The sequence below is a fragment of the Falco punctatus genome, assembly GCF_963210335.1.
Source record: "Falco punctatus genome assembly, chromosome: 3".
Lineage (NCBI taxonomy): Eukaryota > Metazoa > Chordata > Aves > Falconiformes > Falconidae > Falco > Falco punctatus.
In genome coordinates, this window is record NC_137582.1 from 42,988,220 (window position 1) to 43,002,911 (window position 14,692).

Genomic DNA, 14,692 nt, shown 5'->3' on the forward strand with positions numbered 1-14,692 from the left:
TGCTTTCCCAAAGCCTCTCATTACAGGGAGAAGTCAAATCTGTCAGTGCATATATACATAGGAAACGCATATAAAAATAAGGTTATTAAATTACAGTGTTACGGCTAAGCACTCTTATACAGTCTCTTACTCAGGAGAGAACTTAGGAAGAATTATTTCAAAATGCGAACAGTGCAAATGCGAGCAAGTCTGTACATCACAGCCCGGCATAGCTAGTAACCTCGGCACAGTGTTGTTCTGAAATGTGCACCGGGTAAATCGTCATCTGCCAGAAACAAACCAAACCACACCAAAACAAACCAACTAATGAAAAAAACCCAACAAACCAGAATGGAACGGCCTTGCCTTTGGACTTGGGGTCACTCTCATGCTGAACTCTGCCATTGTTTCAATTCAGTCAGCAATCATACATACCTGATAAAGTGTTTAGTGTAGATTATCAAACAACATAATTATCTGTTTATATATATATATAAATAAATATAAATGAATACAACTGTATCATTTCTTTGTGCTGTTTGTTCTTTGGATTCACAACACTTAATTTTTACCTATATAAACAAAAAAAATAACGCAAACCCCCAAACCTATGACTGAAAATTGCAATGCTTTCCTTGCTAAAGCTGAGTCATGTAAGTGAGGTGGTTCTGGTTTGCTGGGTTTTTTTTAAACTAGGCAGAAAAATGTTGGAAGACTGGATTTTAAAAAAAAACAACAATTTTTGCAGAAACATACTAATTCCAGTAAAACATAACAGAATTGTCTATTATTTAGTGATGCAATATTTCATTCAACCAATGCATAAGTGTCATGTAATTTTAAGTATTTGGATCATTTTTCCAAACTTCAGGGGTTTGTTCCGGAATAAAATGACAACTTTTAAAAATTATATTTTGAACAAAAGCTTCTCTGAAGCTTCTCATGAAAACTTTAAAGTTGATGCTTTAAGCATGGGTGCGAGGCCCCAAGTCCTGCAGAAGCAGCAGCCAGGTGCACAGACCTGGAGGGAAGGACAGAAACCGCCCAATCCCACAGACACTGGGAGCGAAGGCTCAGTTTTCCTCTTCGTGCCTAAGGCAAGATGCAGGTTCTAAAACACAACCCTGAATTCCTTTTGTTCAAAAAGAACTTGGCAGTGAATCTGCTAGTTCTTGTCACATCATACAGACAGCGATGTGATCATCCTCCAAGCCTTCTCACGCTTCTGCAACACTGAAAATGTAAACAGACCTCCCCCCAGCCCCCGGCAGGCCCTGTCACCTCCTTTGCTTGAGGCTGGTATAAAGCTGGCAGAGCAAACCTCTGTCTCATAAATCCTGGGTCACATGAACTCTCCTGGGGGTTAGAACCCGCAGTGCTTACACACGAGTTATGGTGGGGTTAACAACAGTACATGGCAGGAAAAATAATACCTGAAGAAAATTAATTTTCTCTTTGCTAGCTTTTCTAAGAGACTCTATTTAGAAATAATAGAAATAAGGTAAAGTACTTGTTTAGAGACAAGCAAAACCCTGTACTTCGAGGCCAGAAGGCTGCACTTCCCTGAGTTAAACTATGACTCCCTTCAAAGACAAAGCCCTTGGATTTTCCAGCGGTCAGAGGTAAGACCATAGTGCACGTCGCTGCATCAGACTCATCTGGTGCTGCTTTTGGAAAGCACAGCAGATCAGCTACAGTGCAAAACTTGCTCTGTCATGGATTTCAACTCTTTGCATATTCCATAAAAAAACAAACTGTTCTTAATTAGGCTACTTCTGAAGAATTTTCTTCGGAGTTGCCACTTGATAATTCAGTTTGCATCTGGAGGCTGGGGATAAGCAGATCTCTTTCCTTTGCATGAAATCCTGATTTAGAAATTCAGTGGTGTCTGGACTCCCGCTAAACACCGATTCCTGCTCACCTGCTCCTAGATGAGAACACACGCTTTCAGCTCCCTGGAGCGGATATTGGTGTTCATCTTGGGTCAGCCTGCACTCGCCAGGCTCCAGCATTCCTTTACTTAAAGGCACAGAGGAACGCCTAAAAAGTCTCAAGTGATTTAGGCAACTTCTCTTACATACAGCAGGGTCTCCAGCCACGTATCTAATGTGCTCAAAGCTGCGCAGATTCTCTTCTGTATCTGAGTCTGCTCCCGTTTTACACAGTTAGGAACATGCGCGCATTGCCCACTGGAGAAAGCAGCTGCTGGCTTGCAAGGACTTCATCATCCAAACTACTCACCAAGTCTGTGTTGACGGGAATGCGGGCTTTTTTGGATGGGTGAAAACAGAGGCGGCCTGGATCCAACATGCACTAACTTTCCAATTAAAACAAGTCTAGGGTGGCTTTAGGATTCCTACATCAGTGCCATAAAGGAAAATGAACTACTGTGAATAAATCCTCCTTACCACACCAACAGGATCAGCTCTTTAAAATTTATCAAAGCCTGTAAATTTAAAGGAAAGATAACCAGTTAAGAGTTCCTTAGATACGTATTTGACAGAGTTGCTTTCTCCCAGCAGTGTCTCTGAGGGTGGAGGACAAATAACAGTCCTAGCTGTTAGGAAAGCAAGAGGATGCCACAAGGGTTCTATCAAACTGCTAGGGAACAGGACTGAAAACCACTTGGCTTCACCTTTTTTTTCTTCTTTTTTTTTTTTTTTTTTTTTTTTTTTTTTTTCGGAAATGTCACAAAGTACAAGGAAGGAACAGGAGTGCAGGCAGCAGTGCAGCCCTAACGACCCCAAGTGGCACATGTGCCAAGGATGAGTGATGGTCCCCATGTGTTCCAAAGAACAAGCTACAGACAGACACATAAATATATATACACACACAGATATGTAAAAATTAGATATCTAAAGGCTGAAGCCCTGCAGACCATAACAAACAGAGGGCAAACAAAAAGTGTAGCTCACATGATATGAGGTAAAATTACAAAAGAGGTGAGATGGAACAAGGGCAGAGAAGTAGTAAAAGAAGTTCACATCGCAAAGATGTTTGGGTGGAGTAAAACTAGTAAAGCATTTGTTTAGATTATAGAATAAATTAATATGAACGGGTTTGGTTGTGGGTTTTTCAGTGACTTAAAAAAACCCCACAGTTAAACGGCTAAAACAAACACCAAAGAAAGGATGAAGTCTTGTAAGAGTACCCATAGCAACAGATTCAGAAAAACTGTCAGCATCTGTATTCTCATTAAGTTTATAAGAAGGATACTGATACTGTAATTGCTTAGACAGCATAGCAACCGCCTCCGACAAAAAGGGAGACTTCAGACTCATATGAAAGAATCAATAGCACAAAGTATTAACTGGGTCATAATCCATGTGAGAAATTAAAGGCCATTAATGGTGGCCATAATTAATACCTCATACACAAAGTGGATCTACATCAGGCAGGCAGGCAGCCTACAGAGAAGCTCTAAGATAACTCCCAGAGTTCGATGTACGATATGGTCACAAGACATAGCTAATAAATTCAAGCGCGTGTATACTGAAAGAGGTATCAGTATCAACCTCAAATATTGAATGACCATTTGTGTTAACAAAGCAACAGAAAATCCAAATTAACTGGGAACTGAAGTACTTTATACACAGTTGGAACAGTGAGCAACTGGCTTAAACACAGGAATTATTTATAGGGCTCCGTAGGTGGTGCAAGAGGTTTCCCAGCAAACTTAAACATAGCTTTTCTGAGTAAGTTGAGAGGAAGGTAGTAGAAAAAGATCCCCTAACTCCTGTCTGATCAGCCACTCATACTTGTCCTGTCTCTACCACATGTAATACTGCGCTGGGCCAGTGCTAGCAGTAAGATGTGGGTATCCAGCTGCACGTCTGAAAACGTAGTGCAAAGAAATGGAACTCCCGACAGATTAATGTTGATGGGGTCCCTGTGTGAGTTCATTGGCATACCTTCACCCTGGTCAGACCACAGACAGCTGATTCCTAGGTAAATATAAATAATTCCTGTGTTTAAGCCAGTTGCTCACTGTTCCAACTACAGGCATTCTGTTAATATTTGTTCCTTTAATTAATTACTTAGTATTCACCGCATCATCTCTGCTAGACAGAGCATACCTAAGCAAGCAGATTTCTGCTGGAGCTCAGTCAGTCTGTGCAATCGTTCTTCGTTCTTGCCTTTCAACTGATCAGCATCAAGGCTGAAGTTCAAGTGCAAAGAAAAGCTGTCAGGCTGCAGCCATGGTGTCTGGCTGGGTGGAACATCCTCCTGCAGAAAATCCAAAAATGCACAAATCCATCAGTTAAACAGCATCCTTTTTAAATGGGCAAATAGCTATGTACATGTACACTCTCAGTAGCTGTATCATCTAACCACTAAGGAGCCACAGGAACTGTCTGACATTAGATCTGTGGCCCACCTTCGTACTTAAGCCAATCCAGTTATCATACATACAGCACACTCCAAAGCTTGCTGCTTTATTCGTCTTCTCTGCCTTGCTGAAGGTGGAAGGTGTGGTGATAAATTCACTTCTCCTAAGTCAGTAAATGCTTCCCCATTAACCCCTGGAAAAACAGGTGAAATCAGTTTCAAAGAAATCAAAATACTAGAGTGTTCAAACTTGTTTATGTTTTGAAATGAGACAATATATTGTACTTTATTTAATCACAGGAACCAAAGGAATGTATTAATTAGGACACCTTGCATGAAGCCAGTGATAGCCCAGATGCAGGCAAAAGAACAAGGTACCACAACAGCAGCAAGGGATGAACTTCAAGCAAAGGCAAGGAATATTTTGAGATAACAAACAGATTTTGCTTACGTAGAGAACAAGGCATTTCACATCCTGCATATCCACCACCTGACTTCACCATACCTTGGTTCTATCTAGTCCTTTCAAGAAAAGGAGTACTCATTTGAGTACTTGAAAGAGAGAACACTGGGCAAATTGAAGACATAGAAAGATACAATCATGTCATAAATTATGTATACAAATGTGTTACATGGAATATTTAACATTACATGGAATTATAATGTTACATGGAACGTGATAATATAATCAATGCCTTAATCACATATCCTTAGGCATCTTAGGCTTTTAATGTAATAAAGTGTTAGAATCTTGTTTATAGAAAAATAACTAACTAAATTTCTGATCATAGTGAGGGGCTGGTTTATGCCTTTGCCACTGCTTGATCTAGACAGTGGGCTGTTTTCTAGTTCAGTCCCTCTACTACCTCCAAGAACAGAGCCTCCCAGAAAAAGAAAGGACTCTGCTTAACAAAACCAGTACAGAATCCATTACCACCAATTACTCTGTGTGCCAACAAAGTCACCTTTTGGAAAGGCTCTTACTCTAGTATGACAGTAAGTTAAAAAAAAAAAAAAGATAAATGTGTGTAAATACATATGTATATATACACACATACACAGAGTACTGAACTATTCTGCAGCATTTGTCTGAAATTACATAATATGACACTAAAAACAAATCACAACTGTGGAAATAAGTTTTTTCATTTCCTAGCAATTTGAAAATATAATTTAATGATATATTTTGTATCATTTATGAGTTTCTAAAGATCTTCAAATGAAATATTAAATGTAACAAACAATTATTGTGGTTGAAAATTTAAATACTTTGGTTTGAAAAATAAATTGGATTGATATCAAAAAAGTTAAGAGAAATGAAAGGATTTTTAAAAATCCTTTCATGTTGCCAGTTGGTTTTTCCTCAGAAATAAAAATTTTATTCCCCTCTCCTGTTTTCCCTCCCCAGTTTCATCAGTTTCTCATGTTCTCATCACAAATGTTTAAAGTAAAAAAAAATATCTAAAAAATAAAAGTGTAATTTTCAAATGGTATATGGCTAACAATCCACGTATCAGAATCCTAGTAACAAGATCAGTTGAACTTCATTATATTCAAAATAGTGCTATTACTCAGAATACAAAAAATTGTGAATTTATCACAACAAAGTACAAGCTAAAGAATAATTTATTTGTACCTTTAGTGTTTCATCAGTGCAAGATGCTACTTGTTCTTTAAGCATCTGTCACTCTGATACTGCTACACAGACATGCTTTCAAATCGCTGCATTAACACTAAGGAATTCTAGTGTTTCAAGTGAGGAAAAAAAAGGGGGAAATAAAAATTGATAAACGTCTTTATTCCTAATTGCCTCAAATTTCTGAGTCCTAGGGGATAAAGACAAATCCATTTGTAATGCTGACATTATTACAAAATTGAGTGAGATTTTAAACCCATGTCAAAAAAAAACCACAAACAAACAGAACAAAACAGAGGGCAGTGTTATGCTCTACTTATGAAATTAAAAACATTGTTACAATACACCACAAGTATTTCACAAGAGACCCTCAGACAATGTGAGCAGCACAATTCACAGAGAAGGGAGCCCATAGATAATGAGAGCTTTTATTTTTCATTTCAAGGATGGAAGTCACTAGATTCATATTCAGAATGTTAATAGCCATTTATAAAGCCCAAATAATGTAAAGAGTAACAAAGTTTTAGTTAGTGCCTACAGCTCAGTATTGGGGAACATGTTTTTCACCATTGTCATAAATGATCCGGGGAAAAAAGAAAAAGAAAAGGGGATGAATAGTATCATGAGTTAACTCCATCATCTCACTAAGCTGCAAGAATCAGCTGGATGGGGATAAGAAGGAAATAGAGAAAGAACTATAAATATCATGAACCTTGTGAAAGTGCTGAATAAAACCAAGGAGCACCTCATCACACTGGTGGCAGATTCAGAGCAGACGAAAGGAGATCATTCACAGAATACATTGAGTGGAAATCTAGAAACACAATACCGCTGATGGTAAACAGAGATTCAGAAATGCTGATCCCGATTCGTGAGAGATGTGTTAAAGACCCAGCTCATCAAGACTTATTAAATGCAAACACAGAGCATTCGACTCAGGAAGCCTCTGCGCCACAAGGCGCTGGAGGCCGGAAGAGTACTCCGCAGTGCTGCTGCATGTCTGCCCCGCACCTTATGTTCCTCCCTATGCGCCTCTTCTGGCTGCTGTTAGAGACGGGATATTTGGCCAGATTCTAGACTGATGGACTCTCCTAAAGCATCCTTTCATCATTTGGACTGTAACTAACAAATTAGTAACTAACAAATTAGGACTGTAATTAACACATACAGTCTATAAAGAATATTCTGTTTTCTGAAAGTAATAAGGTAATCAGGATATGCCTGAATGTCATTAAATACGACAAACATTGTTGGATTATTCACATTATCGACCACGCTGTCATACAGGTCAGTAGGATCTGCTGAACGTTTTGGTGGTGGCGTGTTTAGTCCTCTGTTCTGTTAGTATTTCCTAACATGTAGAAGATGGTATTGCAGACTACAGACAGTACCAAATGCATTGAACGAGCCTGAATGCCCCGTCCTGTGTCCTTCCCCGTGCCAGGTTCTATCCTGTACTCCGGGACTTGCACGTTAACAGAGTAAGCTTGAATACACTTCAAATGAAAAACTTGCCTTTTGACCAAAGCCAGAGGTAACAATCATCGGTATATAGAAACATACCTAGTTTCATTAAAAAGCACGTGCAGGGATCTACTGCATCTCCCTTACAGCAAAGAATAAAACCTTGTAAGATGATTTCCCATAGATGATTGAAGAGAATTTCAAGGTTCTGTAATGCCCGCTAATGGAATATAACACCTAGAGGCCTGAGCTGGTTGTTTTTTTAAAAAAAAGAGAAGATATACTCTGGCCTTTTTATTTCTAGTGCCTGGAAACAAAACACATCTGAAACAGCACTTTTACCTACATGCATATAAAGGTTGAACAAAGAGATGTAAGACAATGCGAGACATAGACCTCTATACAAAAATCTTAAGAAAACTAAAAATCATTCTATTTCAGATGATTAAGAAACAACAACATTTACAAGTTATGTGAAATGAAGTGAAATGAATGTGAACAGCAGAAAAGTGAGCAATTTAGAATCACTATTTTATACCCTTATAATCATACTTAAAATAAAGCACACTTGTAAAATGAAAGAATAAAAGTGAAAAGAATCCCTAGCTGCTCAACACTTTTGTTTTTCACTATGGACAGCTCCTAATTGTGAGCTGTGATTGCTAATAAATTGTGTTATTTGCTGCAGAACAACAGGAGAGCATTGCATATTCTACCCTTGTTACAAACTAGCTGAACAAATATTAGCTTTTCTTTATCCAAAGCTGGGAAGATGTCAGAAAAACCTCCTTGACAAGGCTAACATCGCAGTCAGAGCACAATGAGCACAGAAAGACGCCTTCTCATGAAAAGATGTGAAGTGGTATAAGGCAAGTGAGCAGCATCAATAATTTTAGGTATGACCTACACAAATTTGTTGCAGTACAACTCCGTAAAGATCTGCATTTAAATTCAGAGGCATAATTTTCTAATACTTTACAACAATCACCATAGCTACACCCACTGCAACTTTTAAAACAGTAATAATCTTTTTAGAGATACATCCTTAGATTAAATGACATGTTTGTACACTCATAACATCATTAAGGGGAAGTATAAACTCACCGATAAAAGTGCTATCCGATTCCAACGGTGAATTTTCCAAGGACTGATGAGACTCACTCCTGAACTACAGAAGTGAAACAGAAGACATGCAAATTCAGATGCCTCAGTATCTTTCTGGAGCCAAATTATAATTAGTGTACACTAATTACCAAACTTCTGCAAAGCAAACAGCAGCTCTACAAATGTTCTGTACTATTGCTTACTTTATGGCTATAAAAAAAGCTATATATTTTTAAATAACTCATGTTCCCTTTATGAATTAGGGGGGACTTACTTTCCTGTAGTAATCCCATTTGCTAAAATCACCTACACATGGCAACTGTTGTGGCAATTGGTGTTACCACAAACATTTCCATCAATAAATACATCAATAAATACATTTGAGACAATGGATCTAATTATTGACTGTCATGTGCATCACTTAAGTCACCTGAATTCAGAGCAACTGCTTCTGGCTTGGCTTTTTCTACTAATTTCCACCACTAGTAGCAATCTAATCATCATATGAATATAAAGTAAGTACCAATGGACATAAAAAGAAGGGAATAAAAGAATCAAACTATTTATAGATATGAAGATAAACAACTTTTATGTCAAGTTTAAAGAAGCTGTTACTCATTGTATTGACAAGCAAGAGAAGTAAATAAACTTGCTGTCTTGCTATTTAAGCGTAATTCCTTTCTCCAAGTCTGTGAGACAGTATTTCCTCACATTTGAAAACAGCAAAGTAAAACAAAAACTTTTATTCTTACCAGTCCCATGGTTTGTGGGTTACTGCCAGAAGCAGAATCGTCTTCATCAATAAAAGCCACATAGACAAGGGACAAAAAAACAGCACTGACATATAAAGTTAATACTAAAACATATTAAAAGTTCTATTAGCATATTATTACAAAAATTAAGACTTACGTATTACTTCTTTAAAATTACACACATTGTAACTAATATTTTTAAAACATTTGAATGCAATGTTTATTTCAGTTTCTTTATGTCCATTTAAGTAGAGTGAGAGAAATCAAACAGAACATGGTAGTATATTTCTAAGAACACTGAGTATGTGCAGACCTTTCTTAAGGCTGCATTCATCAGTTCCTCCCAAAGAGCAGACATACTTTTCACACTAGAACTATATTATTGTCAATAATTAATTATATTAAATTTCATCTGAACTTCACAACTAGGACACAAAAAAAACCCCAATAATCTCTCAAATTTATCAATTTTTGTTTAAACTTGCCATGAACCAAGTAGAAAAAAGCTGTACCAAATTTCAGAAATCAGAGCGCCAAAACTGAATTATTTCTTCCATAATTAAGGATCACCTGAGCCATGTATTTCCTGACCCCACTTTTTTTTGCCTTTTTTTTTATCTATCAAGAACTAGACCAAGGGAGTCAGAAGTCTCATTAATATGTAGTGAAACTAAACATTTGTAAAAACTCATAGATACTAAAAAGATATTTATTCTATATTCCAAGCATCTGCTTGCCAGGAATAGGCATGCTTGTGTAGCTACAGTCATATTTGTATCAACAGAACTCAAGACTAATGATGTTCTTCCCTAGGCGGGGCATCTCAACAACCAATTTGACTAGCAAGAAGGGAGCAGTGTCACAACAACTCTGTTAGACGAAATCTGTTCTCTTCGCTTCTGTCAGGGTGCAATAATCAGAGCAGGAGACAGCAGAAAGCCCCAAGAGTGAAGGTACACTCAACATGCTGAGCGCACTGCGTTTGCAGCTTTCAAAGAGATGTCGAGACGTTTAACTAGACAGCAATAATTTCAGAGGAAAGTACTTGTCTAAGCATAAAACCGTCAACTCTGGAGAGCACAGAGAACCCCCTCCTGAAAGTTAAGCTACCAATGACCCCCACGCATGGTGGAAAGACAAAGCAGCAAAACCGAGGGTTTAAGTCTTCAAATAAAATATTTAATAAGATAGAGATGCAAGACATAAAAACTGTCTAGCAAACTTATTCAGCGTGTAGCTGATCTTGTCTAGCATCAAAAACCACAGCACACGGGCTGTCACTCCTCCTGGACTGACGATCAGCCCCTTCCCAAAAAGCAGAGCCTATCGCTGCAGTGGATCAACAGCAAACCTGCTCCTGTGCCTTTCCCCCCTATCCTCCAAAATAACAAGTCATCCAAAAGTCTGCAAAAGTTCGCCTTATTTATAGGGACACAGCAAGCATTAAAAAAATTCAGGACATTTAAGAAATCATTAATTTCTCAGGCTATAGTTCCACTATTAGTCATCTTTTACATAAAGAGAAGAGAAAAAAAAAAGAAAGAAAAAGCTTATGAGAGGGAAACAGCATATAAAACATGTGAGGGAAAGAACACTTATATATAGTGTGGGAAAACAGGTGAGCCTTTTGCCTACAGTACAAAAACGCTTATTGCTTTAATTCATCTTTCACTCTGCCTTAAATCAGACAATAAAACCACTCGTCTATTTTCAGTGAGAGGAAGATGATAAACTTGTCTCTAAGGAAAATAAACTGGAAATAGAGAGATACATGGCAACTAATTAATTCTCCTGCTTAATACACAGTGAGAGACTATAAAGTTAAATGATGTTATAAAGCAGAGAGGAAAAGCTCCTCAAAGATCCTCTATGAGCATCAGTGGAAAGTCATTTTAAAAATCGGCTGCTTGCCTACCAACCAATCTACATTGTCCAAGGAAATGCCTCTTCAGGTTGTCGCCATGTAAGCCTGCATTATCCATTTAGCATCGAGACACATCTAAAATGACTGCTTGTCCTTAAAAATTAATGAAAAAGGCAAATTTGCTTTCTAGGTGGCAGAGGTTCCTCTCCAGACAACATGAAATTAAAACATTCTCAGACTGACTTATTGAAAAATATCCTAACGATGGAAAAACAAAACCAAACCCCACACATCTCAGTTGAAGCCAGTCAATTATTTTTTCACTATTTCAGTCAATCTCACAAAGGGGAAGACTGAAGACAACCCTATACATTCCACTTAGACGCTAAATGATACTCAGCAACTTGTAATTAACACAGAAAGTGGTACACACTTGTTTGCAACTACGATGTTATCCATAAGAAATATTGCACACATCGCTTCAACACCAGCACATCTGTCCGAGATGGAATAGGAATAATCTTTAACGCTCATCAGGGTACCAAACAAAACACCTGCAAGTTAACTGTCACCCTTCACACCTTGGTATCAATTTTATTAATCGTACTCACATATGGGTCTATTAACAGGCAATACAAACGAGCCTCAAAGCACAACCAGCGGTAAGAAGAGGCATTCAGTTTATGTAAAGCCGTATGGCAAGGTGTAACTATTTTCCTTTCAAATGCATTTGGGGTTTTTTATGTCAAACTTTCACCTCATCTCTAAGGCTAAAGAAGGTCTGAGCAATCTGAAATTGTGCTGGGTGTCTGTGGCAAGAAGGGGCTGCAGGGGTGGCCGCTGTGAGATGTCAGGAGCTGCACTGTGCCAAGCACAGCCAGCACCGCAGCAGACCCTCCACAGGACACAGCTGAGCCCATCAGCCAAGCTTGTAGTGCCTCTGTGAAAACATAGTAAGAAAGGGAAAAATGAAGCATGGCAGTGAGGAGAGTGGCCAAGGTATGAGAAGCAGCCCCGCAGACGCCAAGGTCAGAGAAGGAGGGGAAGGAGGTGCTCCATGTGCTGGAGCAGAGACTCCCCTGCAGCCTCTGGAAGAGACCATGGTGGAGCAGACTGAAAGGTGCAAGAAGACAGGAGCAGCAGAGAAAAACCACTGTGTACTGACTGTAATTCTGCCAGGGGGAATTACCGCCTGGCCTGAAGCCGCTCACTGTATCATCGAAGGGACTGAGCGTAACCTGGTGTGGTACAAGGAAGCAAAGCAGAGGTGTCAGGAGTAGAGGAGTGACGCTGGGCACAGAGAAGGAGGCAGAAAAGGTGTGGGTTTGATGTCTGTCTTTTTGTTTCCCACTACTCAAAATCAGTAATTAAATATTTGAATTGACAATAATTAGGTTAATTTTACCCAAGTCAAGTCTGTTTTTCCCACAACAGCAATCGGTAAGCAATCTCCCTGGCTGTACTTCAGCCAACAAGCTTTATTCTTCCCTCTGCCCCTACCATCTCACCAAGGGCCACAAGTGAGGGGACATGAGCAAGCAGCTGGATGGGAGTTTGGCTGCTAGCCAGGGCTAACCCACCACAGAAATAAAGTTACTTTCTCTTCAAAAAATTAATTAGGCCAGTCTGAATTATGGAGACAAACACTTTGTTGAGAAATTTGCATCTTGCACTCAAAATTGAGTTCATTTGTATAGGTGCAACTGTAACTTAGAAAGGTTGAAGCAACTCTCATGATATTTTTACATTGCATCTAAAGTAACAAGATATTGCTCTTTCACAACTGTTCATAAAAGCTATCTGAAGGAACATTACATGTGGAATTAAGTGCAGCACGCAAAAAAGGGACATTGCATTTACTTTTCACTGCCTCTGCAATATGCAGCCAAAATGTTTTACTGTATTAAGATTATCTCTATTAAGTGATACAAGCAACATTTTCACTCTGGAACCTCAAAGTAGTTATGATACCTTACAATGTACTTCCTAAAGCAAAGCCTATTTACAGATACAGATTTTTGAAACTTTGAAATAGCCAACCCAAGACTATGGAAATAGAAGAAACCTATTCCATTAAACAGATCAAGATGAAGACACACACACTGGTTAAAATGCACAGTTCAAAGCCATCTAATTCCTCAGTGAGAACTGAAAAAATGCCACAAGGAACCTAGCTGCTAACACTTTTATCACAAATCAGCTGAAGTGTTTTACTGCTCTGTAGGTTTTTTTAAGAAACTAATCTTCTCTTGCATTTTTCTAAAGTATGAAGCACTAGTTGATTTTTTTTTTTATGCTTTACATTATGACAGAATTTCAGTGTTCCAGTGTTTTACTGTTTTGTACTGAAGCGCTGACATTGGACTTGAAAGAAGTAAAACTACAGATGGTGTTTTTTAATTCTTATCAAATACAAAACAAATTAAAAAATCATTGATGTTATCTCGGACTGTTCATTCCTTACCTTCTGTTTCTCTCCTGATTCTCATTCTGTTAAGTTTCTTCTGCTGCTCCCTCAAGAGTGCCTGCTGCTGAATCTCTAGAGTCTGGTCATCTTTTGGAGGATCAGGATACATGTGCCTCAAGCCCATACGTGTTTCAGAATCTAGAGTAAGGATACGAAATTTAAATTTTTCCCTAAACCAACATTTCTGAAAAACGTTTTTTAAGAACTAGTTAGAGATGCAAAGTCATTAAAAATATAAAAATAATGGTGACAATGGCCAAAAGGATAAGCCACTTCAGCAAAAATTTCACAGTTTTACTATTTTTATTTTTGTTAATATAAAAAAACGTATTTTCTGATAAAGGAGAAACAAAGTTACACAGAATCATAATTTGCTGGTGGTAAAAAATAAACTTCAGCCTACTTGTAGTAACATCATAACATTAAACACATAAGAAGTTTAAGCAGCAAGGACCAGAAGCTCAGGAAGTAACTCTTGAGTGATAACTCAGCTTTACAATGCCACAATCTGTGTGCACTTGTAGAAGCGGCTACACAAAAAGATCTACACACATACAAAATGCTGACCACAGAGTATGTTGTATACGGGCTGTAGCTGAAAAAAGCCCCATTTCTACCTTTAAATCCTGGTTGGCGCAGAAGATGGAGGAAAAAAACAAGCTTCACTACCTTTTTTAATCAATAACAAGAAGATCTACTTGCCTTTGTATTTAAGTTCATTAAATTCCCTGATATTTTGTATATTGACAGGATCTTGTGCCACCTTTGATGATGGTCGCCTTACTGGAGCCTGTATCCTACGTCTGGCCATCTCAAATATGTCCTTTGGATTCTTCTCTCTCCTCCCACTTGAAAAGTTTGTAAAAAAAGCAGAATATAATTTAACACTATAATATTAATGAGTTGGATGGAAATATAATACTGATAAAGCTCACATTTTATATCCATAAATAAAGCTATCAAAACAGGAAAACAAATCTGAAAGTAGTAACACAGCATGTTGTGTTACAAAAAGTGATAACCTACTTAAAAAAAAACATTCGTACTTTATGGAGTGGAACTAAGACTGATAATCTGATGAGTCTTTTCCAACTAAT

At 38.1% G+C, this 14,692-nt stretch overlaps 1 protein-coding gene across 3 annotated transcripts in view; it reads right to left on the reverse strand.

The window, feature by feature from the left end:
• Positions 1-14,692, reverse strand: part of CSPP1 (centrosome and spindle pole associated protein 1) — a 63,924-nt gene that overhangs the window by 1,105 nt on the left and 48,127 nt on the right. For all 3 annotated transcript variants that reach the window (XM_080380383.1, XM_080380382.1, XM_080380381.1), the window contains 6 exons: positions 14,298-14,443; positions 13,593-13,733; positions 9,265-9,305; positions 8,513-8,576; positions 4,393-4,502; positions 4,056-4,206 (listed from right to left, as the gene is read on the reverse strand). In XM_080380383.1, coding sequence (XP_080236509.1) covers positions 4,056-4,206; positions 4,393-4,502; positions 8,513-8,576; positions 9,265-9,305; positions 13,593-13,733; positions 14,298-14,443 — 653 coding nt within the window. The remainder of the gene's footprint in view (positions 1-4,055; positions 4,207-4,392; positions 4,503-8,512; positions 8,577-9,264; positions 9,306-13,592; positions 13,734-14,297; positions 14,444-14,692) is intronic.